Below are 27,721 nucleotides of genomic sequence, written 5' to 3'. Positions count from 1 at the left end.
TGTCTTGAAAGTTGAAAAAACAGCAGAAAATGCATTTAAATTTGACGAGAAGTGGCAGAAATGGGAGTAGTGTAGCAAAAATGCATCAAAAGGAGCAAAAATATAGCAAGAAAAAGTGATTAAAATAGATTAAAATATGGCAAGTTTGGTGTAGTTGCAGAAAAAAGATAAAAATAAGAAAAAAAATGGCCTCAAATTGAACTTCTTTTTTCCTCTTTGTCTCTTTTCTTTTTTTTTTTTTTCCCAAAAAAAGCATAAAAAATATTCTGTTTCTTGAAGGCATCTGGTGACCCCCTCCCGGTGTCTCGCGATCAGGAAGGGGTCCCGACCCCAAGGTTGAGAACCCCTGCTATGAATGATGTGAGAATTTTTTAAATTTTTTATTTCCTTTAAAAACAAAAATTAAGAAAATATACCTTGGTAAAACTAAAATAGAATATAATAAATAAACAAAGGGATGGACTAACACCTGTACAGGGGCCTTATGTTCAGTTTCTCCCTCCATCTCTTGTCTGTACTGGGGGTGTCAGTATAAGCAGCTCAGCTAGTGTTTACTCAGCACATGCTTCTCTTACACTTCTATTCATCACAGGACGTCAGTTGTGCAGTTCTAAATGGATAATAGATGTGGTTCGTAATGGCTTACGTTATAAATATTCCAGTTCAAGAATACGGTGCTGCGGTTTTTGAGCTTCCAAAACTCCCTGGTGTGTAGCAGGACGAGCCGCGCTCTCTTTGGCTCAGGTCCCCGCTGAGAGTGAGACCGCCCCGGCTCACCGTACACAACACAGTCCGAGGCTTCGGGGCCTTCGCGGGGAAATTCACCAGTTCAAACTCATCGTCGCCTAAATCTCAGAGGTAAGGGCGTTCTTACACAACAAATGAGGTTTTATGTTTACATTTAGACAGCAGCCACGGCATTTTTTATCTGACTTGCTAGCCTAGCATTAGCTTTCACTTAGCATGCTAAAAAGAGTAGGAAACGCAGCATTAGATACCGCTAGCTGTTAGCTAGCTAGCAGCTAAATTTAACAGTTTTGTAGCCAAGCTTCTTGGTTTCCTACGATTGTATTTTATTTTATTTTATTGTTTATATATCCTAATTTTGTTTGGCAAGATATGAAGTTCTGAGCTGAATATGTGGAAAGTAATAGCCTTAAATGTAACTTTGAAACATTTACCTTGTTGAGCAACGTAATTACTTTTATTGTATTTATTTATCTGATGAACGTCTTGGTAATTTATTTATTCAACATAGTATTTTTTATTTTTTTTATTGCAAAATATATATGTTATTTACATTAAAAAAAATCATATGAATTGTTGCTGTATAAATTAAAATGAAGTATTATAAATATTAAAAACAATAGATGCTGCAGTATAAGTTAGAAATTAAAAATCTAAACTCTCTGTCCAACATTCTTCCTGTTAAACAAAATCAAGTTTGTCCCTGAAATTTAATCACAATGTTATTTTTAATGATGTTATTAATCATCATCATCTGCTCAAATGCACAAAATATCACATAATTGTGATATAATCAGACAGTAATAAAATAGTATCACTAATATTAAATTGTTCCAATTAAGGGTCACAGTAGTTTAAATTAGATTCACAATTTTTTTTATTGTTCAGTCGCCTCAATGTTATGTGTTATGTGTGTAATTAGCTCTAGTTTACACTTCTTCAGGAAAATGTCATATAGCAGTGTTTGGCCAAAGTATTTAGCACCCATTAAGGGTGCCATGTTAAGTGTAATTATTATATTTTTTGACATGGAAGTTGCCAGAATGTCATGGCTGATAATTGTAGCTCAGACCTGGGCAAGTGTTGTGTGTGGCCCTGGGTCTAATGTGGTGATGCCCCCAAAGATAAATGCACAAAATAAAAAAAAAAATAAAAAACACAAAACAACTGCAAAGATACACAATTGCTTCCAAAATGCACGGAATAACAGAATACTATACAAAATAATAACTAAACTACACAAAATATACTCTATACAATATACAAATTTACTTTAAAAGACAAAAAATTACTGAAACACCTACAAAATTACAGAAAAACACACAAAATGAACTACAAAACTATAATGCACGAATGACTCCAAAATACACAAAATGAAATGTGAAAATAAACAAAAACCAGCGGTAAAATGTAACAAAGACACTTTAAATGAGCGAAAAATACAAAAAGTGACTCCGAAAAGACACAAAATCATAGAAATGCAGAATAAATCCTTTGTTCTTTCCTGTATTAATGCTCAGATCAATTATTCTAAATGCTGTAATGAATGTCAGCACCACCATAAGACAATGTGTCAACAGACAGTCACAATATTTTCATTATTATTATGAATAATGGTATTAATGGTGTATTATTGTTGTTTTGTTTTGTTTTTTGCACCATCCAACAAGTAAAATTCCTTGTATTGTCTAAAAACTGAAACTGATTCTGATGTTGATAATGTGGATCAGTTAAACACATTTGTGTGGCCTGGATAAAATGAATGTTGCCCATGTTGGTTGTAGCTGTTATTAGATAAAAGTGCTGTTAAAAAGATTGTTTGCTGTGAATTAAAGCAACACCTTAGAAAACACTTTGAAAATATTTCCCGTCTTATCCAAGTCCGTTTCAGGCCTGACTAACTTTTCTTATTTAAACTACTGTACTTCTATTTTTAGTTGACTTCTTGTTTGATAATCTGTGTTAAATTCAGTTTGGCTAATTTTCAGTGTCATGTCTCTCTACAAATGCATTTGAACAGGTTTATAGTTTGTTTTCCTGGTTGTTCCACAGAGCGATGTCGGACAGTGCGGGGCTGCAGTGTGTCAGCCCCTACGCCTTTGAAGCCATGCAGAAGGTGGATGTTGCGCGTCTGGCTGCGCTCAGCGACCCAGAGCTGAGGCTGCTGCTGCCCTGCCTGGTGAGGATGGCTCTGTGTGCTCCTGCTGATCAGAGTCACACCTGGGCTCAGGACAAGAAGCTCATCCTCCGCCTGCTCTCTGGAGTGGAGGCCGTCAACTCCATCGTAGCTCTTCTCTCTGTGGATTTTCACGCTTTGGAGCAGGACGCACGCAAGGAGCAACAGCTCAGGTATCATTACTCAATCATTACGACTCATGTCATTAGGGCTGTAGTCAACCAAGGAAATGGTTGGTCGACCAAGACTATGGCATATGTAGCGATTAGTCGACCAAAAAAAAAAAAAAAACAGAAAATGAATGAGCAGGTGGACAAGGAGAAAGAAAAAGAGAGACAAATATTTAGTTTTGTGATGTTGATTTGCTTTTAAACGCAGACCTTTTATAATATGAACCATAGTCAAGCTTTGACCAGAACCCGACAAAGCAAAAGTGAAACCTACAGGTCTGACAGACATTAGGTATTTATGTCCATGCCCGACCTGAAACCGACAATTAAAACCTATTTTTTCCTCATACAAATGACATATTTACCTTTGTTTTAGTGGTAAGCCTGCCGTTATTAATAAACAACTGTTAATGTCAACATCAGATCAGCGCACGGGGAAACAAACGCACATCAAACACAGGTGTGCAGTGTGCCCCGTGGTGCCAGAGACAGCAGTGGATCTATTTACATAATCCACGTATCAAATATAAGGATAATCCATGTTCTTATGCAGAAAAAGGATTGATTTAATAGTGGATGCTTGTGTTTCAAGCCCGTCTTAATTTGTTCTCTCTCTGCTCTGCTCTGATATGGACAGCACACTGACAGCTGAAGTACAACACATTTTTTTTTTTTTTGCAGCGCAGCACGCACTCACACAGCTGTTGCTGAACATAGAATCCTGTTTAGGCATTAAATAGATAATTTATATTGATATATAATCCTTATCACCTATATAACTACATTGCATTTGTTTATTTTTTGTTTTTTTACAGCATTGAAACTGATATCATTGCTGGTCGACCAATGAAAATCTTGGTCGACCACGACGACATCGACCAATTAGTCGACTAAACGACCAAAGTTGGCAGCCCTAGATATCACACATTCAAGCATGACACATGAAGTCTTGGGCTGTGTTTTTAAGTTGGTTTGATGAAGCTCACATTTCGTTGTCTCCTCCACAGGCACAAGGCTGGTGGTTCTAATGGAGAAAGTATTCTGGTGTCACAGCTACAGCATGGTTTGACTCTGGAGTTTGAACACAGTGATCCACTCAGGAGACTCCGTCTGACCCTCAGTGAGCTGCTGGCTATCATGAATAAGGTGCCACACCATCGCCAACTCACCCAAATAACACTATCACTACCTAAACACTATTATCATCTGTATTCATTAATAAGGGTGTCCCAATACAACTTTTTTACATTCAATATGATACAAATACAATAGAGCCTTAAGTGACATTACTCAGCAGCAGTATTATTAGCCAGTCACACCAGCGCATTAATCCATTTTTGCTGTGAGCTTTTTCAGTTTTAACCTATTTAGAGTGATATTATTGATAGATTATTTTGCTCTTATGATGTAATTACAATTTAATATTGGATGGTGACACATACATAAACAAATTTACACTTCTAAAACTAGTTTTAAATTAAAGAATTTGAAAGTTAAAAACAAAATTATCCTAAAAGTTATCTTTATAGTAAATGAAAGGTACTTTTTCACTTGTATTATATTTGTGTGTATTTTATTCATACAAATGATTCAGCAGTCAGAAGAAATTCCTAAACTTATTGATCAAAGTCAGCTTGAGATTTTCCAGTCTATGCAACAAAAAAAAGAAAGAAAGAATGTCCTTGCTGAACCATGAGCTAATAAAATCTTTATTATTACTGTTCTAAAATATGTGATTGCAAACTTTGATTTTTATAAGACTAAAAGGGATCCTCCACTGTTTTTACAAGTTTTGCCTAAAATCTTTTAAATGTACCGGTACTTATTGTATTTTTAAGACGGTGATGGATCCCTTTGAAGAATAGTCAAAATTATAATTCTTTTTTTCAAAAAAGGAACTTTTTTTTGGTACCCATTTCTTTTAAGTAAATGCGGGGGCGCAGCAGAAAAAGTTTGTGAACCACGTCACTAGGTCAACTTAAACATAAACATATTCTATTGTTGAATAGAACGGATGAAAAATTAATTAGAACACTTTGAAAAATATCCTCAAAACCAATAAAAGTTAATTATACTTTGAAAGTGTAAAATAACAATTCATGTTCACTTCTGTCAGTATTTACGTAGTTCTGTCTGCTGCTGGATAGAAGTGCTGGAGTGGAGTCTGGAACGGACTGCTTTTATCAGGGATTTTAGATGCAGGCTGATATATGTATATATATTTTTTGCTGGACTGATTTCTGATATTAATATTACATCGGGACACCCCTTTTCATTTATCATTTTCACATTTCAAACTTTCTTTAAAAATACTATACATTTCTGCCACGATCTTCAGTGGTTTCAGTTGAATATGATGTAAATGTCATAGCTTATGTTTCCTCTTATATTTTAGGTGGTTGACTCAAATGGAGAATTTTTCCTCAAGTCCTCTGAACTGTTTGAAAGCCCCGTGTACTTGGAAGAGGTGGCCGACGTCCTCTGTATTTTACAAGCTGGTAACTACAATTAAAACAGTTTTTGGATAAATTATTTATTAATCTTAAATGCAATTTAATCTACATCATCTGTTTTGCTTGTGCATTGCCTCACTTTTAAACTCTACTATATGTCCTCAATGGCATTTAGAATATATGTCTGTGGTTGTAATGCTCAGCAGTCCACTGTATAATCTATATAATCCGTGTGTATCTTTTTCTACTTTCAGAGCTGCCGTCGTTGCTGCCCATCGTGGACGTAGCAGAGGCTTTGCTTCACGTTCGAAATGGGGACTGGTTTCTATGTCTGCTGGTTGCCAATGTTCCTGACAGCTTTAATGAAGGTACCTATTTCACACAGTTCTGCACACGTTCAATGCAAACACGATACAATGGAGGACGTCATATTTTACCACCACATATAATGAGTGTTAGTGCTGAAACTGTTCTAGTGTTGTAAATAGGCCTATTTGGCTCGTTATTGTTGTTTGTTTGCTAGAGCAGACAATAAAATGGACAAAGGAGTAAAATGTAAATAATGCTTTTTCTTTTTGAATTTCATTGGTTTCCTCCTAAGTCCGTCAGTTGTTTGAAAGAATTACCACAAGTAGAAGAACAATAAACACAGGAAAAAAAAGATAATAATATGGAATTGGGGAAATGATGCAGCAGATGTTGCTGCTGCTGCATAATTTCTCTGATAGTGGGGTGTAAAGTGATGCGTTGATTTTTGACCAGTGTGGTTTGTGAGCTGTAATAAATTAAGCCCCATTCGCACAGGATAAGTATTATCTGGGGACCCCATGTAATAAATAAATGACCCCCCAACATCTGCTTTTTCTGTGGGACATTCGCACAGGATAACCGAAGCCTGAGATTTTGCTGAAATTTACAGACATCTCCCGAATATGATGTCAACGCGCTGCGTATTGCATAGCATTGTTTTCTACATGGCGGGGGCTAAGAACAAAAGTAGGCATTGGACGCGAGAAAAAAGCTTTAAATTTAATAAAAAGTAAATAAACATGCGTCCTGGAAACAAAACAACGCATAATCAGATCCCGACCATTTCTGTCTAAATCACAGAGATGCTTATTCTCTTTGGATTAGCATTATCACAGGACCTCAGAGTTCAGAAAAATATAGTAGGTAATTTGTGGGGGAATTTTTACTTTTCAAATTACTGACATGGCCAATTCGCACGGGATTAACATCAGCAATTTTTACAAATCGCATGTAAAAGCCTAAAAGGCTAAATATCAGCCGATCAGATTGGCAGAAATCCTATTCTTTATTTTGTCTGCCTCATACCTTCATTAAAGATTTTCTGTTTTAAAATGTCTTCAATTTCATCATATTTAGAGTTTACTGGCTATTAAAGTTCCCCAAATCATACCAAATATGCTAAGTAAGGTTAATCAAGTCAACTATTGTTATTAATTTTATTCTTATGTACAGTACGTCAGATCACATACGGAAGCTAGGAAGGTTACGTTGAAATTTGACATGTCTCTATGCTATACTTACTTGTGACACACTTTTTTGGCAAAAATGAGATGAGAGTAAAGCAAAAAACTGAGTGAAGAAAAAGTTCTTCTTATTTTAGTGTTTTGAACCGTTTCCTCTTTTCACTAAGGGGTTTTAGCCTTAAAATGACTCAGTTTTTTTTTCTTACTTATAGACTGAGGAAGGGGAGATTTTCACTCTCGCAATAAAGAAACACCACATCAGAGTAAAAAAAAGTCAAGTACAAAATAAAAAGATCAATATTTATTGAAAGACGAGACGCAGTACAGACCTACCTTTTTCCTCAGCCCTTATTTTAAATCCTCTACTGTCTACAGGATATGGAACACAAAACTGAGCTCTGCATTTCATTGGTCATTGAATGCCAGTTAATCAGAGTTCTGCCACTTCTAGGATTGGATCCTTTTGCCTTTTATTAATAATGGTCAATGCAGTCTCACCCTTGCTCTGTTTGAATGCTGCTTTTGGTTAGAGTTTGGCATTTAAAAAAGTCCATTGTCTTTAAGTGTGTCCTTATTAGACAGAGGGTCAGAGTCAAGTCAATAGAGCATTAGTGCGCTGCAGTGCACATCATTCAGCCTCAAGAAATCCTTTAACAGTTTTTACTGCAGAAAGGCGACGCTTAGAGAGCATTTGGTCCACCAATGACCCGTAAGAGTCTTCAGGGTTTGTGGTGTGACACCAGCTGGTAACAGAACCACGTCCACATGCTCTGCTGCTGTTGGGACAGTTTAGGAAAGATTAAATCATTAATGTGGACTACAGTTCCCTATTTTCAAATATTAATGAACCAATGCATCCATAGTACGTTGTTTTTGTCAGTTTATGAGACACATTTGTTTATAGTGATGTTGAGTGGTGGAACCCATACTAATCCAGTTCTCCTGACTGTGTTCTTTCTCCCTCTGTGTGTCTGTGCAGTTTGCAGAGGTCTGATAAAAAATGGGGAGCGCCAGGACGAGGAAAGTGTGGGTGGTCGACGCAGGACTGAAGCCCTCAGACAGCTGTGTCAGATGAACCCCTCACAGGCCCTGAACATCAGAGCCATGGTGGTGAGTTACAGCCACGGACCGTCAGTTTAGCACCAGAGAAGGATTTTTCTCATCTGTGAGCTGAAAGTGAAACCAACCCATCCCATGGATGCAACATTTTGGAGATTTCACCCAATCAGGTTTCACATATGTTGACATCATGTCAGGATTACTCTTTGTATTTTCTCTCCTATAGAGAGTCTATGGTGAAATATTAATTAAGTCTAAGGTGTTTGTGCTCAGATACATGTCTACTATCTACTATCAGCCATCTTACTACAGTTTTAAAGTGCTTTTATTACATTTGATGCAGTACAAAGCATATATTATATGCAGTATCTAAATTGCCTCCCATTCCTACTAGGAAAGCTGACAGAGAAGAGTCTTTGTCATTTAGGTTGAGGATCTATGTTGTTGTTGAAAAATCAACATTTTTAATCACACCCCTTATTAATGTGGGACACATGTCAAATCATATTTTTGTCTAAATCTTTTAAATTGCAAACATTTTTTCTACTAAGTGCTTCAATACATTTCTTCTTAGACCATGAACTACTGTATTTTTCGGACTATTGAACGCACCTCTGTATTGGCCGGATTCCAATAATTCGGCAATTTTCCAAGAAAAATCCACATAGGCATTGCACGTCACATAGGCCGCATTCTATTGGCTGATGAGGGTGCCCTTCAAATGACTTGGCCAATCAGATTGGGCAGGTAGGCAGGGCTGCTTGACTCCATTCGGTTTAATGGAGATTTTTGTGTATTCTGATGAGTTTGATCAGTTTCCATCTCCACATGAAGTCACTTCTTCATTGCTCCGCGGCTGCATATCTGTCAATTTACAGATTTTTATGGTCACTTTTTACTGGAACCAGACCTGACTGATACAGCGCTCCCTCCATCCTTTCTTCTTGCTCTATCACCTTAGGAGTGATCATGTGATCACTTCTGAAAAAATCTAATGTGGTGACTTGACAACTTTATACTGTTAATTGTTTCCTTCTGTTACAACCTGGCTGATTTTTACTGTATCAGGCTGTTCTGATGATCCGTTTCTCAGTTCTCCTAACGTGACCTTGCAGCTTCAGAGTCCTCTGCGCAATCGCTCCTAAACAAACCCAATGTGGTGATTTGACTACTTTATGCTGTTTATTATTAACTACTATTAAAAACTGGCTGAGATATCTTACATTTGAAACCTTATTGTACTTTTGATATGCTCTTCCCACCATAAATGCATACGAGCCAACACCGCTCCAGAAACTGGGGCACTTTCCCTTTTCCCACATTATCCAAAGTTAGTTTTTGAACTTTCAGTTTACCATGATGTTCAGTGGCTGTTACAGTTCAGTCTTTCCACTGTAGTGGTGACTGTCAGTCATATTCTGCCTCCTGACACCTGCTTTCACTGGACAAGTGTCCTGACTGACTGACAGGATTTCACATAGAGTGCTCAAACTCATTGGCCATATCCTCACCTTGAAATGAAAAGAATTGTTGGCCATACGCTGGAAAATACGGTATTTATGTACAGTAGTGTTTTCCAACCAGGAGTATGTGAGCATGTTGCAGAGCCTTCGTGGAAACATTTATTAATCAATTTCAAGATAATAGCAAAATGTTCATTGTCCCTTGGTTGCTGTTTTTACTCTCTGAACACATGTTAAAAGTCAATGCTAAAATGGTGAAAATGTCAGGATCATATAAAATAATTTCCAAGCTTAAACGTTCAGAAGAGCCAGCTGACATAAATACAACGTATATAAATATGAAGAAGATACTAGGGCTCAGAGGACCAAAAGGTTGGCAAACACTGCTGTAGAGTCTTGATCTTTAAGTGTTATCTTGTCAAAAGCGATATTCCAGGAAGTCGGTTGCTTTTGTTTGAGTAGATAAAAGAAAGGAGGTTAACAAAAGATATATTTTTTCCCCTCCCTTTTCTGATTTATGTAGTGATGCCATCCCCAAGGGTAGAAATTTGTCTTCTGAGTTCGTTCCTTTTCTCAAGGAGTTGACAGCACAAGGTCAGCTATTGAACGCGGCCCCAGGAGCTCGTAGAAATTCATTGCTTTGCTGAATGATGCATCAGCAGGATACATTTGGCTGTACCGTGTCGATTCTGAAAATAGGACATGGTAATGGATGTGATGGTTCACCAAGGTGATGTTCTCTCAGGGACCGGTCTGATCGCTCCCTAATACCCAGCCTTATATGGATCAGATGCTGCTCAGAAGGAGGTCCCTCAAACAGTGTACTTACTGAGATTGCTTTGTGTTTTCAGGTGGAGGAGTGTCACCTGCCTGGTCTGGGGGTCGCTCTGACTCTGGACCATAAACCAGATACAGCAGATGAGGCAGTCAGTCCGCTGGTCTCTTATGTCAGTGGTTTGTTGCTGGGAACCAATAGCAAAGTGCGTACATGGTTCAGCATGTTCATTCGCAATGGACAACAGGTAAGAAAGTGCTCAGAGTTTGCTTTTTATCATGGCTACGTGTGTGTGTACAATTTAGAGCTCCACTTTTCCAATGCTCGCATCTGGAGCATTATTTTAAAGAATTTGTGATAAACAGGGTTTGCAGAAGTACAAAGGCTGTGTTAGGAGGTGGGTTTCTGTCAAATTCTTCCACTACAAGATTGTTACAGACACAAATGTGGATTTGTTAAATAAGAATAGCACAAAAGTAGCTTATTTATGCAAAAACAATCCTAAGCAAAGCAACTGTGTGAGCTGGTGTGTGCTGCACTTTACCATCAGCAAAACAAAGGAGATGGTGATTCCCCCAAAACACACGGTACATTTGTGTATCTATAACTCGGTGTATGTCTTGTGTACAAAACTTAATTTTATCCATTTATATATATTTGTTTATTTGGTCAAATGTATCTATTTTAGTGGTGAAACAAAAAAAAACAGCAACTATATTTTATTTGAGATTTTGTAATTAAATAGTCTCGGTTATTCTGAATTATTCGAGTACCAATATTTGACACTAGAAACAGCATTTTTCCAATTTAAATGGATTTTGGTATATGATTGAATCAATGAAAACAGATGAGCTTAAACAACAAAATTATATTATTTATTTAAAATTTTTCATCACTGATTGCTAACATAACGTGTAATATAAATAAAGAATATTATGATGACATTGTTCGCAAAGAAAAAACTTAAATTTAAATATACAGGTATATTCATGCTTTTCCGATTTTTTTGGTAAACTTTCTAAAAGTAACGTGTTTTTGTATTAAAATAAAAAACAGCACTTAGTACAGAACATTCCAGAGAAGTGGAAACTGAACAGTGCAAAATAGTTAGAATATCTGTGGCATGAAATGAACAGAGAAACTGATGAAGCTGAAGAATTTAGTTTGAAATTGTCTTTGTGCAGAGCAGTTAATAAGTTGGGCCATATCGGTAGCACCGCTTCTAGCCCCGCCCACATCCTCTACCACCGAGAGTGGTCAACTGTCCACTACAATCATTTAAACGGGAACTCGTGAAATGAGAGGTTCCGTGCTGTTTGAAGTGCAAAAAATATTTAATTTTTTTAGTGCGTTATTTTTATGTAATAATTAATTATTTGCAATCAATGCGATAAAGTCCCAGCACTGATTTATAGTTTTTACTTTATTACCTTTGTGATTATGTTATTACTTTGTTCTATATATATTTGTTTTATGCAAAACACTTTCAAAACTGAAACTTTAGAGATGCAATGCATTCTAAGATTGGTGAGCAAAAAGTGTGTCATTCACTAACTGGAGTGTTATCCCTTGTGTAGAAGCTGTGTTGTTAACTCTAGCCTCTTTATCTCTGTGTGTGTGTGTGTGTGTTTATGTGTGTGTGTTCAGCGTAAGCGGGAGAGCAGCTCAGTGTTGTGGCAGATGCGCAGGCAGCTGCTCCTGGAGCTGGTCGCCATCCTGCCGCGCTCACGCAGCTCTCGCGTGCCCAACGGTGGAGACATGGAGGAGGAAAGTGTCTCTGGGTACTCTGGGCTCAGAGAGGAACACGTGGTGAAGGCCAGCGCTCTGCTCAGACTCTACTGTGCTCTGATGGGCATCGCAGGCCTCAGGTATGTCACCTAGGAAACTATTCTTTTTCTTCTTGTATAATTCTGCATGCTACTGTTGTTGGTATGACTGCTCCGTATTCACTCCAGACCAACTGATGAAGAGGCGGAGCAGCTTCTACAGCTGATGACCAGTCGACCACCAGCCACGCCCGCTGGTGTCCGTTTTGTCTCACTTTCCTTCTGCAAACTGTTGGCCTTCCCTAATCTGGTTAGGTACGTAACAGTCTTTTGTCTTTTTTATACCGCTAATATAAGGTGTTTGGGAACTCAAACCTTATTCAAACATCAGTCACTCTGAATCACTGTGTGTGTGTGTGTGTGTGTGTGTGTGTGTGCGTGTGCGTGTGCGTGCTTGTGCGTTTGCAGCACTCCAGAGCAGGAACAGCTGATGGTCATGTGGCTGAGTTGGATGATCAAAGAGGAGGAATACTTTGAAAGGTAAGAACTACTCTAAGGATTTCTTGTTTGAAAATGCTGTAATTCTCCTGCAAATGTTTGTTAATCAGTTTGCTTAACTGAATGTTTCCTTATTCAAGGAAATGCTGCATGAAGTAGTGACTTTTTTGACATATTTCTATATGCTTAACAAGTTTTCGGCCAATATGTTAAGGTTTAATTTATTCATACAACTTTTTTCAGGAAGTTTACTTTGATCTGACTCATTCTGTAACACCTGGGACTCTCTTCTCCTTAGACCATCGGGTGACGGGGGCGTGGCTAGCCTGAGAGAACTCTCAAGTTGGCCATACCCATAACAAAAATAATTCATTCAGTAGATGCCTCTGAGGAAGACTGGCAGTTGGCAGTCGAAATATGTCAGATCAAAGTAATTTTCCTTAACATATTATTGCAAAAAAGAAGACAAAATGAACTTGCTGGAAGCTTTGTGCCATTGGATATTATTATTATTATTTTTTTACTACAATTTTAGCTTGGAGATTTACTGTTTTCATATTTACGTTTTTAATGGAAGAAATACCAGCTTTTTGGACAATTTCAAGCAATCGAGTTTTGCTTATTTTATGCAACACTTGAAATTAATCAGCTACTGTTCTAATATATCACTAAATATTTTCTTCTTATTTGTTTTTGGGTTAACTTTTAGTAAGTGTATATCCTCTTAAATGTTATGCTGCATTTGACAAGTTTGCACAGTTAGTTTAGATTCTTTAGATTTGACAAACTCAGGTAAACCACTGAAAAACAGAAGAGTGAGTTAAAGTAAGGGGTAAATCACATCAGAATGAGTTTAGCGGCACATACAGAATGTATTTGTGTATATTAGTGAATCTTTTTTTATTACGTGTGTGTATAATTTACCAAGTTTATTAACATCCTGTGTAGTAGTGTGCTGCATGAATAACGGCATTCTTGGAAATTGTCCCTCATTTCCACTTGTGTGTGTGCGTGTGTGTGCGTGTGTGTGTGTCTTCCTCCTCACAGTGCTGCGGGCGTATCTGCCTCTTTTGGAGAGATGCTCTTATTGGTTGCTATGTATTTCCATAGCAACCAGCTCAGCTCCATTATTGAGTTGGTGTGCTCTACTTTGGGGATGAAGGTAAGGAGGGATCTGATCAATACATGAGTCTGGTTGAGCTCCTCTAACATCTGTTGTAGTGCACATCAGGACAATAACACCATTGCCAGTGTAACACTTGCACTTTGGACAGATTTGACACCACCTCCTGCACCCTGTTTCCTGTTTTATTACTTAATAAGTGCACCGTCGTTTCCTGCGGTGCTCCGAGTAGTTTTCCTGCCTCTCAGTATTTATTTCCACTAAGATGTGTAATGTAATTGGTTTCCGAGCGTGTTGGTTCTCTAGCCTTGGGCAACGCTCTCATTTCTGCCATGTTGAATTCTTCTTATGAAATATGAAAATAGAGAAATATAAAACACCAGCTCTACTGCTTCCACATTGTATTCACTCACAACGGATTGTTGGATGTTATATTTATCTTCCTACAGATTGCCATCAAGCCCAGTTCTCTGAGCAAAATGAAGACCATCTTTACACAGGAGATTTTCACTGAACAGGTATACTGAATATACACAGCTTACATGATTATTTTATGTAATTGTTATATGATTTTTAATGATAATTAAGTCATTTCATGTCATTTCAACAAATGGCCCACGCACTTTGGTCTCAAAAAATTTTGAATTTATTATCAACTGTTCCTTAATTATTCAATACGTACACTGTACATTTTTAGTTTGATTGAATGAATACTTTTTGAGTGAGGGGGGGTATGTGTTTCTTTCATTATTGGCTTCCAATATCTCAGGAACTAAATCACATAGGAAACTTAAATGTGGTATAGTACTAAAGCTCCACCTACTCTCTCAGAATATGCAAAAACATCTGCCATACATTCTATTTATTGCTATCTGGTGGACATGCCAGCTCCTCAAATTTTGAAAAAAGTTTTTCGGCCATGTTTAGGCCTTCAGTAAACAACTTAGCATATGCTTCAGCTCCCTATAATTTGATCAGCTTTGAGCTATGACCATAGACTGTTCACTTCACTAATGATTAGTCACATACTGTATATGCATTGGTTCTTGGGTGACACGCTCTTGAAATTCAAGAAAATAAGTGCGAAAGTGTGAAAATTTGTTGAAATGACATGGAACGACTCCAATGTGGTTTTAAAAGGACATTTTTGTCAAATCAAAATAAAGCCTGACTGATGAATTACATGTTGGTTCCCATGTTGGTAGAATCTTAAAAATCTTCCAGTGAAGGTTTGAAATGAGGGTTTATTTCCAAATTGCTTGTTGAATGATTTTGACAGAATTAGCTGTATATCTGTATAACTTTTTATGTTGTAGGTTGTTACTGCTCATGCTGTCAGGGTAGCAGTGACCAACAATTTAAGTGCCACCATCACTGGATTCCTCCCCATTCACTGTATCTATCAGCTGCTCCGGAGCCGAGCTTTCACAAAGCATAAAGTCTCAATAAAGGTAGTTTGTGCACTCTGTGCCACGTAATGTTAACTGGAGATGTTTCTGCCATTTTAAAATGACTGGGTTCTTGTTTCTATTCCCTGCTTTGTGCGTCTGGTAGGACTGGATCTATCGGCAGCTCTGTGAGACCACCACGCCCATGCACACACAGCTGATCCCGTTAATCGATGTCTATATTAACTCCATCCTCACTCCAGCTTCGAAGGCCAACCCTGAGGCCACGAACCAGCCAATCACTGAGCAGGAGATCCTCAATGTGTTCCAGAACTCTACAGGGGTGAGTCACATTCAGCACTTCATACTCGTGTTCCTTTCTACACTCGGCTAAAAGGAGAATTTTTTTTTTTTTTTTTTTTTCTACATTCTGCAACAAAATTGACCAAATGTGATCTCAAGTCAAACTAGCTATTTTTACCTTTCAAAGTAAATGTAATTCACTCCTGTAATTTTATCTACATTTCTTAACTTTCTCCCAAACTTCTACCTTCCATCATTGTTGCCCTATTTGATCAAATTGGTCATGTTCATTGACTTATTAAGCCAAAGAAAAATATTGGAACACATTTTTTGCTTTGAAAAAATAGCAGAAGGTGCAAAAACTGTTTATTTGACAAAAATGTTTAAATGTTGACTCTCCTGGTAATTATTCTGTGAATAAATATTTATTGGGATGTCTATTGTATTGGAAAGTAAAGCTAAACTTTTGCATTAACCTACTGGAATATTTCTGGAAAACCAAAGTAGTTTAGATGCTGATGAACTTTTAAAAAAACAATAATTTAAACTTGCTGCTCTTTCTTTTTTTCATCCTCAGAAATCAGACGGCAGTAGAGGAGGCAGACAGCGCTATTCTTTAACCACCCAGCTCCTTATCCTCTACTACATCCTGTCCTATGAGGAGAACCTACTGGCCAGCACCAAACAGCTGGGTATGTGCTTCAAACCTGTTGATTGTTTTTGTTTACTTAATATTATCATTATGTTTTAATTAATATTTACCTCCGCCAAGGAGGTCATATTTTCACCGGTGTTCATTTACCTGTTTGTTTGTTTATTAGGATTACGCCAAAAGTACTTCACAGATTTCGACAAAATTTTAACCAAAAAAATAAATGAAATAATTAATAGAAAAATTAAACATATTAAATTTTAATGTAAGATAATGTAACAGGGATGGGCAACAAAAATGTGTTTGATTGATTGAAGGGCCACATTATCAACATTAATGTCAGCATTTAGCATTTTATTTTTATGTTATGAGACTTTTTATATATTTTTGTTATTTCTCTTATCTCTGCCAAATAGGTCATATTTTCACCAGCGTTTATTTATTTTTTTTGTTTGTCTGTTAGCATGATTACGCTAAGAGTACCTAAATAGATTATGAAACATGTTAACCAAAGGTAGACCTTCGGCCAGTGGTTCCCAACCTTTTTTGGGTCGTGACCCTATTTTGATATCACTATTTTTGGCGAACACAAATATTATAATTTGTTTCTCCACTTTGTTTTAGATCACGTTTATTATATTGTGTTACGAGCAGCCAAGTGACAACGTGCGCTAGCTCAGATATTTTTATTCTGCATTTTATATTCACTAGATTTATATTTGAGAAACTGAAAGTGTGTGGTGTAATATATATGTATATATAATTCAGACTACCCCATTTGAATTCCAGGTGACCCCACATGGGGTCATGACTCAAAGGTTGAAAATAACTGCCTTAGGCCATGGAAGATTCCATTACATTTTGGAGGGGATCCAGATCAATATACTGATTCTAGATCAGATTCAACAATTAAACAAATCCCTCTCTCTTATTATTGGCGAAATTTAAAAAATGTGTATCTCGTTTCATATATGGTCGATCTTTATGAAATTTGACTCAGTTATGTTGGGTTGGGTCCTCGATTACTCAACAGAGTTTCATGCAGATTGTGCATTTCATTGTGATTTTACCCGAAAATTGGGGGTGTCCATACACTTGGACCTTCTGTATGTTTATTAATGGGGATGGACATTTCTTCCAAGCCTTTTAAAGTGTGAATGATCATAGTACCATGATCAGGATAATAATACTAATAATGCACTTTACAGGTTAAAACACCAAATACAGTGATGAAAACAAAGAACTATAAATCAGGAAAAAAATATAAATTCCAAATAACTGACAATATCTGGGAAGGAGGAGAATTGTTTCCTGGCGATGGATTGCGCTCTGAGTGCTCTTGTGTTTTGTTTTGTTAGTTTTTTTGTGAGGCACTTTGTAATTGATGCTATAAAAACTAGGCAAACACTTAATGGGGTTTTCCTTGGAAAGCACTTCTCCAAGGGGGTCACATCCTTTCTGTTTGTTTATTATTTCTTTTTGTCTGAAGTGCATCCATTGTAATTTCCTCCTCTGAACAAAGAAAGCACTAAAGAGAAGAATTTGCATGTGGCACAGAAAGCCTTTGTCCTTCTGTTCTATGAGACGCTCAGTCAGTCTTATGTGCAGTCATTCATGTTTTCTTTTCTTTTTGACTTTTAATAGAGAATACATGGAGACCTCACAAAGAGCCCACTACAAATGCTGTGTAATCAAAGCTAACTGGGACAGCTGTAGGTTAGTTGGTGCATTAGCAGTTAGCATAGTCAGTGTTTTTTTGTCTCCCAAGACGAGCTCTCCTATTGCCCTTCATTAGGCTAGATTTATGTGAGAATTTACGCCCATCTCTTTAATTGCTGTGTTTACCCAACTGCTCCCTCAGCCTTAAACGAAGCAGTAATGTAGCCCATCAGCAGTGCTAATGAATACACGTCAATAAAAACATCTCCTCTCTGCTTTAACATGTCAGTGCAGAGGTGCTGCTGTTCTTATTTTACTAAATAACATGAAGGTTTGTGTTTTTTTTTTAACTCACTCTGCTTTATTCATACTTTTGTTCCAGCCCTGATGCAGAGAAAACCAAAGTCTTACTCAGCAGCTCTGATGGATCAGATCCCCATTAAGTATCTGGTGACGCAGGCCCAAGGGCTGCAGCAGGAGCTGGGCGGTGAGAGATTTATTTACTAGTTGTGTGTTCAGTTCAATCAATGATGGAAAAGCAAGTGTCTTTAATCATGTTCTCCAACATTCCAGGTCTGCACTCGGCTCTGCTCAGGCTGCTCGCCACTAACTACCCTCACCTGAGTCAGGTGGAGGACTGGGTCTGTGAGGAGGAGGTGACGGGAACGCTGCCTCTGCTCAGAAAGATGATGCTTCCCACCAACACCTGCAGATACACCCAGAGCCAGCTTCATCAGGGTAAGCCACGCAACAGGAGTGGGGTAGTGTCAGGGTTGGGGTCAATTACATTTTTCAGCTACAATTATGATTTCAATTATCCATGTTCAATTACAATTAATTTACGATTACAGTGACCAGCATTTATTCCAATTACAATGAAATTACTATTGTTTTTTATCCTCAGAAAGTCAATAACAATTACGTTCTCTATTACTAAAGTTCAATTAAAATTAATCAAAATCACTGAGCCTGAAATAAATAACTTCATAAAAGTTACCCTTCTTCTTGTGTTCGTGTTTTTTGAGTGACTAGTACTAGTAATAACCTCTATGATCTGATCATCTGAACAAGACGTTAGTAGAATTTCCAGTGGGAAAAATACTAAAGTTCGTGGCGACGCTGGGCTGTGTAATTCATCAGGGCAGTACCCTAAAAGGGCAGGGCCTGTTACCAGGGCTCCTCCCGCCGGACCCTACTGCGCAGGCTCCAAATGACATCAAATTTGCAAGATGGAAGCGCCCATAAGCACTGTATTTTGGCTTCAAGAATGTTGAGTGGGAACAGCGACAGTGCACACCCACTGATGAATTAAAATGATTTTTTATATACAGTTATTCACAGGTATCATCCTCCTCCCTCTAGGTGTCAACTTCCCACACAGAGATTATCTCTGATTGGCTCATTCCCACTAACTAAAATTGGCAACCAATTTAAATAAAGTTTGAAGAGAATTCCTGTCCAGTTTCTAATTCTAATTCTAAATTACAAATCAATGTCAGCATATTTAGTCTTTGTCTAGTTCGGGGATCTGCAACCTGTGGCTCTGGAGCCTCATGTGGCTCTTTGACTTTTTTGCAATGGTTCCCTGTAGCTTTATAAAAAAAATAATAATAAAGAATTGTTATTTCTTACAGAGGGTATTGATAATTATCGACATTACCATCAAATAAAATTATGATAAAACAATTGGTTAACCCAAAAATAAATCACATTATGCAATAACTCTGCCACCTTCCTACTTCAACTCCTGCAACATCTACAGACCCTCAACTTTCCTTGCACCTTTGGCTAACCTTAAGTTTTAAATCCCTCTTAGGATAACTAAATAGACTATTCTGGAAGAAAATAGAGATTTTATTTGTGTGGGGAAAGATGTATTTTATTGCCAACATGCTGACTTCATATGCATGCTTGATATGTTGCAAGAAAGGAGCAATTAGCACGTGTTGACCAACATGATCATGTGTTATCAAATTCAAGTTATTTTTTGTAGCCCTTCAAAAACATTAACTCAGAAAATTATTCAATATCATTTTAACTGTATAGAATTTTATTCACTATCTTCATTAAGAAGGTTTTTTTTTTTCGGCTCTGGAAGGACTTTAATTTAGTCGAGATTAGGCAAAATGGCTCCTTTGAGAGTAAAGGTTGCAGACCCCTGGTCTAGGTTTTCAGTTCAATTCAATTTAATGTCGGTGATTAAATCTCTCTCTCACACAAAAAAACCTGATTTTGGCTTTTGATTTCCATCAGCTTTCCAGAAGCTTCCATCCAGCAGTCCCAGGCTGATGCGTATCCTGGAGCACCTGACGCTGCTTTCTCCTGGAGATCTGATCCCCTACGCAGAGGCCCTGACAGGCAGCATGGCTCTGCTGCTGGAGCCGGCTGTGCCGCGCCGCATTCTGCAGACCCTCAACAAGCTGTGGATGGGCCTCAACACTGTGATGCCTCGCAGGTGCGCGCACACACACACACCCACACATGCATCACTAAAAGCTTTTGAAAGATTTGTACAGCAAACACTGTCAATGTACAGAGTTGTAGTGGATTTATGGATTTATTTGAAGTGTGCTTTCACTTCTGTTGTGTATATAAAAAGAGAAAAAAACACTTTACATCACGTGATTGGTTCTCTGTGTTCTTACTGTTGATGACAAACCAATGTGACACTTGTCATCAGCTTTGTGTATATTTTCTGTTTCTGGTTTTTACTGAACTTCCGACTGTGCTGCCAGTGAAAGAGCCTCAGTGTGTTATTATTGTGGTACTTGACCTGGTGTCAGAGCTGAGGAAACTCTTCCAGAGACTCTGTAAACAGACAGGTTGGTTGGTTGGTTGTCAAGCCCTTAGGCTGCATGCTTGGCTCAGAGCAGATGTGTAAATGATCCAAGATGTGTTCCCTAACAGGAAGAGCTCAGAACACTCTCTGTGTAAAGAATATTGTCCACTTCCTCCTACATCTTTGCTATAGCTTAACCACATGTGTCATGTTTAAGGCCCTGGGCGTCAAATATCTGAGCATTAACACAGGAAACAAACAAAGGTTTTGTTTATTTTTGTGGGTGTTTATATTTTTCTCTTCCTTTTTATATTGCTGTTCTGTTGTATGTTTTTGGAGTAATTGGCCCTCATTTATCTACCTTGCATGAAAGCGGTTGCAAATCTGAGTGCACATTTGTTGTAAGACAGAACCAACGTGTGATTCATGACACATTTGTATCTGGCCAATACCAGCGTACAAAGTGTGTTGATAAATGCGGCGGCTGAATTTGATTGTCTTTAACTTGTGCATTGCTTTTTCTCAATTTATTAATTTAAATATATATATTCACTCAACTCCCGATACTATTCGATTCACGATACGATTCTCTCACGATTTATTTTACAAAATGATGAATAAATATTCCTTTATTTTATTTGGGAAAAAAACTAGAAAATACTGTACTATTTTCCTTTTCGCTTCCACCGAGTAGCAGAAGAGAGATGAGATAAATGAGGGCCATAATGTTTATTTCTTGTCATTTTATTCATTCTTCTGTCATTTTATATGTGTTTTTTGGAACACCACAGTTGGAGAACCATTGATGAAGATGAATATATCCAGAACTAGGGGTGTCACGATACACTGTGTTCACGATGCAATACGATAAATGAGCTCGTAATAATGAATGAAACAGACAAAAAAAATGCAGTTTAAATCTGGACATATTTTTATTATTTATTGTAATATCACTCGTTCCCTTGACAAAACATTGTGTGATGTTTTAATACTGTGATATTTTATCACAGTATTTAAACCTTTCATTATCACCAAAGTGCCTGTAATATTTCCCTGTGTATATAAGGTGGTTAAAGGTTGGGTATGTGTGTGTTGCAGGCTGTGGGTGATGACAGTGAATGCTCTCCAACCTTCAGCAAAGCTCCTCAGACAGCAGAGATACACTCAGAATGACCTGATGGTGGATCCTCTCATTGTGCTGCGCTGTGATCAGAGAGTGTACCGGTCAGAACGGGATCCGATCCCAAAGAGAACGATCCTCACACACACACACACAGGAACAGAATGAAAATTAAAAGTGCTGACTGTGTCTTTGCAGGTGTCCTCCTCTGATGGACATTGTCCTCCACATGCTCAACGGTTACCTGCTGGCATCCAGAGCCCACCTACAAAGTCACCTGAAGGAGACGGCCGACTTTGACCGACAGATCCAGAACGTTTCTAACCTCGGGGTTTCTGGAGCAGCCGAGGCTCCCGAGGTCACCAGGGAGGAGCTAAAGAACGCCCTGTTAGCTGCACAGGTATCACAAGCTCTGCTGAAATGACATTTGTGTTTGTCGTGAATAAGAAAATTCTGAATCGAAAAGCTGCGAAACATATGAAATAAATAAAAGAAAAATCTAAAATATGGACAGCATTTTTTTTTTTAAATTAGAACATCTTTAGTTAGGGATGTAAGGATACATCCTGAATTGGCAAAAAATGTATGCAAATTAGTGAGGATTAAAATTATTACAGCACAGTATGTGCTTCAATACTCTTAAACAATAGGGGGTGCTGTGACTGTTTTAGTGATGCTTGTTTTGACATCATGGTCTTGGTTCAGCAAAGTAAAAAAAAAAAAAAGGCCTGACAGAATACGGCCCTAACCCGCCCAACACGAATGAAGCCGATGTCTCTTTAAGCCTGAACATGTTTTAACCACACACTATGTAGGTGAGTCAGCATCCATTTGTGCGTCTTTCTCGCGCTAATCGCAACACATCATCTGATTTAAAGCGTTTACGATATGTATTACGATCAAAATTAAGCCTCAACTGTCGGCACAGAGCGACAGACACACCTTAAGAAAAAAATGTAAATTCTAAGCCAGGAACATAAGCACTTCTTATATTTTTACTTTATGTTTTTAAAAAAATCTAAAAAAAAAAATTCTACTTTGAATGGTGATAAATCAACACTTTATTTCTCCTAATTTATGCAATTGTCGTTTTCATCATACATTTAATTGAAAATGATCATCTTTCTATTCTACTAGTTAATGAACAAACAGCTTTTAACCAATCATACAACATGTAACATCTGTAAAAAGTTAAAATTGTCATATTTTACAAAAATCCACCTTGCATTTGTTTTTATATATCTTATATATACAGTATATATATATATATATATATATATATATATATATATATATATATATATATATCACATTATATAGAACATACCACCAAACAGCAAATCTGCAGGGCTTAAAATATTTGTCACATTGTTTCAGTGAAAATAATGGTTAATTTAATACTAAAACTGTTATCACGTGCACTTTAACCCTACTAAGTATTAACTAAATCTGTACATATGTATTAATCTATGTGAGTTTGAATCCTGGAAAGTAAATCAGATTTTGGATGGAGCTCATTGGTGGCTAGAGCTTCTGAGGGACCCTCACATGGTCCATGAGGGCTACCTTCATGTTGGGGACCCCTGCCTTAGAGCAACATTAACGACACTGTGTATTTATACTACTTCACTACACCAAACATACACACTTATACTGCACTACTGTACAACACAAATGAATTGTTCCAGTCACATTTCAATCTGATATAATATGAAATTATTAACGTCCAGATGAAGTATTTCCACTTCAGTGTAACATTTACTTGTACGATTAGTGTTTTTCATTTTCCTGTAAGGGCGGAGCTACAAATCATATGATTAAATAAGAAAACAAATATCATTTACATGAGATGGTGTCGTGTGTGTTTCACGTGTAAATCTGTTTTATTGGCTCAGACTGAATGTTGCTTTGCTCTTCTGTTTCAGGACAGTGCAGCGGTCCAGATCCTCCTGGAGGTTTGTCTGCCCACGTCTGAGGAGCAGCCGCTGGGGGCCACCTCAGAAAGCCTGCTGAGGAACATCTGGGGTCCCGCGGCAGCCAAAGTCAAGCAGGAGGCCCCGGGGCCCGGAGGCAGGGAGGAGACAGAGGGGGTCCTGCTGTGTGACCTGAGGGAGGTCCAGTGTCTGATCTGCTGCCTGCTGCACCAGATGTTCATAGCAGACCCCAACATCGCCAAGTTGGTTCACTTTCAGGTACTGAGAATTTCTATCTATTGTGATCTGTGGGGAAGGGACTGTAGAGCAGGGGTTCTCAACCTTGGGGTCAGGACCCCATTTGGGGTCGCAAAACACTGGTAGGGGGTTGCCTGATGCCTTCAAAAAGCTAAGAATATTTTCTGAACCATTTGAGCCCATTTTTGCTTGTTTTTACCCTTTATGATGCAACGACACCAAACTGGCCACATTTGAACCTATTTTTATCCATTTTTGTTACTCCCATTTCTGCCACTTCATCAAATTTAAATGCTTTTTCTGCTCATTTTTTCCACAAATATATTTCTGGCACTTATCAAACCTTTCCATCACTTTTACCACCTAATGTCACATATGTTGACCCATTATTGTCATTTTTAACTTCTCTTCACCATATTTCATGCTTATTTTTGCTAATTTAACCACATTCCCGATTTGTTATGCTCATTATTTTCAATTTAAACTAATTGTTTTTACTTTTTATATTATATTACCCCACCCCACTTTAATTTCTGCCACTTTTATGGCTATATTGACAAATTGTTTTTACCACATTTTCTGTCCGTTTTTGGCCACTCTGATTTTCAACTTTTAAGCTATTTCTGTGGTTTTTTAAATCTCATTTTACCACCTTTTCCACCATTTTTGGTCACTTTTAACTTTACAAGGATTTACATCTATAATATGACTATATACCATGGCACAAATAATACTAAACTTCCTGGATAACAGTGGATATTATTCAGATGAATAAATAAATAAATGTGGTTATCACAGATTCATAGAACAATGGACCATCATTTTGCTGACATTATGGATGGACCCCAAAAATCTCTCCCCTTTACTCCCCCTCAATAATGGCCCTGTCTCCATATGACTGTGTGCGTGTGTGTGTCCCCCTCTGGTTCAGGGTTACCCTCAGGCTCTGTTACCTCTGACAGTAGCAGGTATCCCCTCCATTCATATCTGTCTGGACTTCATCCCAGAGCTGCTGGCTCAGCCCCAGCTGGAAAAGCAGGTGAGCCCCCTTCCCCCTCCCCCATTCTGTTTTTAAATCCCAGACTAGTCCTGGTCATGAGCCACAGCTCGATGCTGGAGCTCTGCACTGAGATTATGGGATGTGATGAGATGTTCAGCAGCTGATCCTGTGTGTACTTCCAGATCTTTGCGATCCAGTTACTTTCCTACCTGTGCACTCAGTACGCGCTGCCCAAGTCCTTGAGTGTTGCCAGGTTGGCCATCAGTGTCATGGGAACCCTTTTAACAGGTGAGCAAACGTCTCTAATGTGTCTAACGCTCTGCTGCCATCATCTGGCCTCAGGCTGTTACTGCAGCTTCCACTGCCCAGTTACATAATGTACAGCAGACTAATTATATGTGGCCCCCAAAGGGAACACAGTGCCTCCAGAAACACAAAATATTACTTAAAAATACACAAAACAGCAAAAATCTATACATTTACTCTAAAAAGACACAAGACGACCAAAATTATACAAAACATACATAACAACTTACAAATACACACCAAAAGTACATAGAAACACAAGAAATGACAAAAATACACAAAATGACAACATGCAAAATAACAGAAAAGAACAGCAAAATTACTCAAAATACACAAATTTTATCCAAAAACAAACAAAATGTCTGGAAACTGCTAAAATACACAAATGTATTTTAAAAACATACAAGATTACTCCAGATATACAAAAATATATATATATACAAAAGTATACCAAGAATATGCAAATGACTCAAAACACAGAATGACACAAAACAAAAATACACGAAAGAACATCAAAATTACTACAAAAATACACAAAATGACAAGAAAAAACACAAAACTGCTAAAATACACAACTTTATTCTAAAAACTCTCAAGATGACTCAACATTTTCCAAAAAACCTGAAAACTACTTAATCACACTAAAAATACACAGAAGTACTCCAAACACACACATAAAAAACAACAAAACAAAAAAATAAATGAATTGTTCTTTCCTGTATTAATTATTCTAAATTCCGACATGACTGTTGATAATGTGATGTAGTGATGTGGTGTAATGTAGCCAGGCCTGTGAGGCTCAGGTCAGTGTGTGTTTTTGTGTGTTTTCCAGTGCTGACTCGTGCAAAGCGTTTTTCCTTCTTCATGCCGACCCTACCGTGTCTGGTGGCGTTCTGTCAGGCTTTTCCTCCGCTCTACGACGACGTGGCGGCTCTGTTAGTGCAGGTGGGACAGGTGTGTGCGTCTGACGTGGCCACGAAGGCCAGAGACGTGGATCCTCTGATCGCACGTAAGTTTATTTCATTTAAATTCATCTTTTAATGAGATTTTATTCATTGAGTTGGATTAGTTTTAGGAGTTTTTGAGTGTTTTGTCTCTGCTGTTCCTCTCCAGGCCTTCAGTACCTTAAAGAGAAGCCGGGGGATGTTGTGGGGACGGGGGGAGGGGGGGGCTCCTCCTCTAAACTCAAACTACCTCAGAAAACTGCTGAGGAACTGGGCGGGGCCGACCCCGATGTGCAGCTGTGTTACTGCATAGAAGCTACGTTCATGGACATTATCAGCTCCACTCTACATGGACTATAGGGGACACACACACACACACACACACACACACACACACACACACACACACACACACACACACACACACACACACACCCACACACACACACACACACACACACACACACACAAGGGCTTCTTTGTTTGTTCTATGTTTTTTACTCTATTTAAACCAATACAAATGTAACAAAGTGAACTCTGTTGGTGGTGAATCGTTACACTTCCTGCTGTCATTTTTCTAAGCTGCAACAGGATTTCCCACTTAATGAAAAAAATAAAATTGTCTTGTAAATGTTTTAAACTGTATTTGTTTGTAATAAAACAGAAAACATTAGAATGTAAAGCCTTTCACTTTACTTTGTGCTTAACTGAAGTCCCTGACATGTATGCTTTGTGGGAGCAAACGCAAGGAGAACCTGCAAATTCCTCAAAGGGAGACCCCTGAGTAATAAACCTAAGACCTCAGAGTGTAAATAAAGAATGTCATTTATGCAGGAAAAAGAACATAATCAGGTGAAATGAGAGAATATAGGATGAACTAAATGATCCTGCTGATGTATCTGAGTTGTCCACCAGAGGGCAGTTTAACCTCATTAAAAACAAAGTCACAGGAGGAGGTTGTATCTGTGTTAGGAAACTGTTAGAAGTGATTAGGAATGATTTCAAAGTTATGTCCAAAGGAAATATGTATTTCTCTAAATCATTAAAGGAAGATTCAGGTTTAAATAATAAAAAAACGAGTTGTTAATCGCCATTAGAAGTGTTTGATTACGGTACTTAGTAGTTTAAAGGTGTTTCTTAGGCAGCGTTTGTTTATTTAGCTTCTGTTTTTCTAACTCTGAAACACAGAACGTTAAAGCACAGGTTGATTTATTTTCTCTGGGTTACTACACAGACAGCAGAGCTTTGCAAACAGCAGCTGATGGATGATAAAGGGAAGGTGGATTTATTTACTTTTCTACATGTTTTCATGTTTTTAACACATTAGCACTTACTTTTACCGTCTGATTCATCTGTATTTGTTCTTCCTCAAAGGCTTTTTTTTCTCTGTCTTTGCTTTCATCAAATTCTCAAATAAAATTATTTCTTCGGCCAATCAGATTTAATAAAGTACATCAGCTTTTTCTCATACTTATGTTTGATCAGAAATGGGCAACTCTGGCCACATGCTGCCGTCAGCCCCCAAAATAAAGGCATAAATTGACTCCAAGAACACAATAACTACAAAAATATTCAAAACAATTTCAAGAAATGTAATTTTTCCCAAATATTCACAGTTGTCTGAGTCAGTGATCCTGATCATGGTCCCATGTTTACACTTTAAATCAGGGGTTTTA

General features: G+C 37.9%; 1 protein-coding gene across 1 annotated transcript; it reads left to right on the top strand.

Annotated features, from left to right (window-relative positions):
- Window positions 1-516: 516 nt before the first annotated feature.
- Window positions 517-26,727, top strand: ints2 (integrator complex subunit 2). The gene is made up of 26 exons (XM_028467349.1): window positions 517-630; window positions 716-858; window positions 2,800-3,096; window positions 4,101-4,239; window positions 5,489-5,591; window positions 5,801-5,914; window positions 8,019-8,149; window positions 10,413-10,583; window positions 11,984-12,204; window positions 12,292-12,417; window positions 12,571-12,642; window positions 13,648-13,762; window positions 14,173-14,241; window positions 15,040-15,174; window positions 15,278-15,454; window positions 15,992-16,106; window positions 18,108-18,212; window positions 18,299-18,463; window positions 19,979-20,180; window positions 21,603-21,728; window positions 21,823-22,024; window positions 23,550-23,816; window positions 24,727-24,834; window positions 24,978-25,083; window positions 25,934-26,110; window positions 26,215-26,727. The coding sequence occupies exons 3-26, from the start codon at window positions 2,804-2,806 to the stop codon at window positions 26,403-26,405; spliced, it is 3,630 nt and encodes a 1,209-aa protein (XP_028323150.1). The 5' UTR covers window positions 517-630; window positions 716-858; window positions 2,800-2,803; the 3' UTR covers window positions 26,406-26,727.
- Window positions 26,728-27,721: the final 994 nt, after the last annotated feature.

This window comes from Gouania willdenowi, chromosome 14 (assembly GCF_900634775.1).
Source record: "Gouania willdenowi chromosome 14, fGouWil2.1, whole genome shotgun sequence".
NCBI classification, from domain to species: Eukaryota; Metazoa; Chordata; class Actinopteri; order Blenniiformes; family Gobiesocidae; genus Gouania; species Gouania willdenowi.
This window is presented reverse-complemented; position numbering and strand designations above follow the sequence as displayed.

Bases quoted from the DNA above. Each gene is read 5' to 3' on its own strand.
- ints2 (XM_028467349.1), top strand. From the start codon at position 2,804: ATGTCGGACAGTGCGGGGCTGCAGTGTGTCAGCCCCTACGCCTTTGAA. The intron at 13,763-14,172 runs GTAAGGAGGGAT...ATCTTCCTACAG, and splicing joins GCTCTACTTTGGGGATGAAG to ATTGCCATCAAGCCCAGTTC. The intron at 15,455-15,991 runs GTGAGTCACATT...TTTCATCCTCAG, and splicing joins TGTTCCAGAACTCTACAGGG to AAATCAGACGGCAGTAGAGG.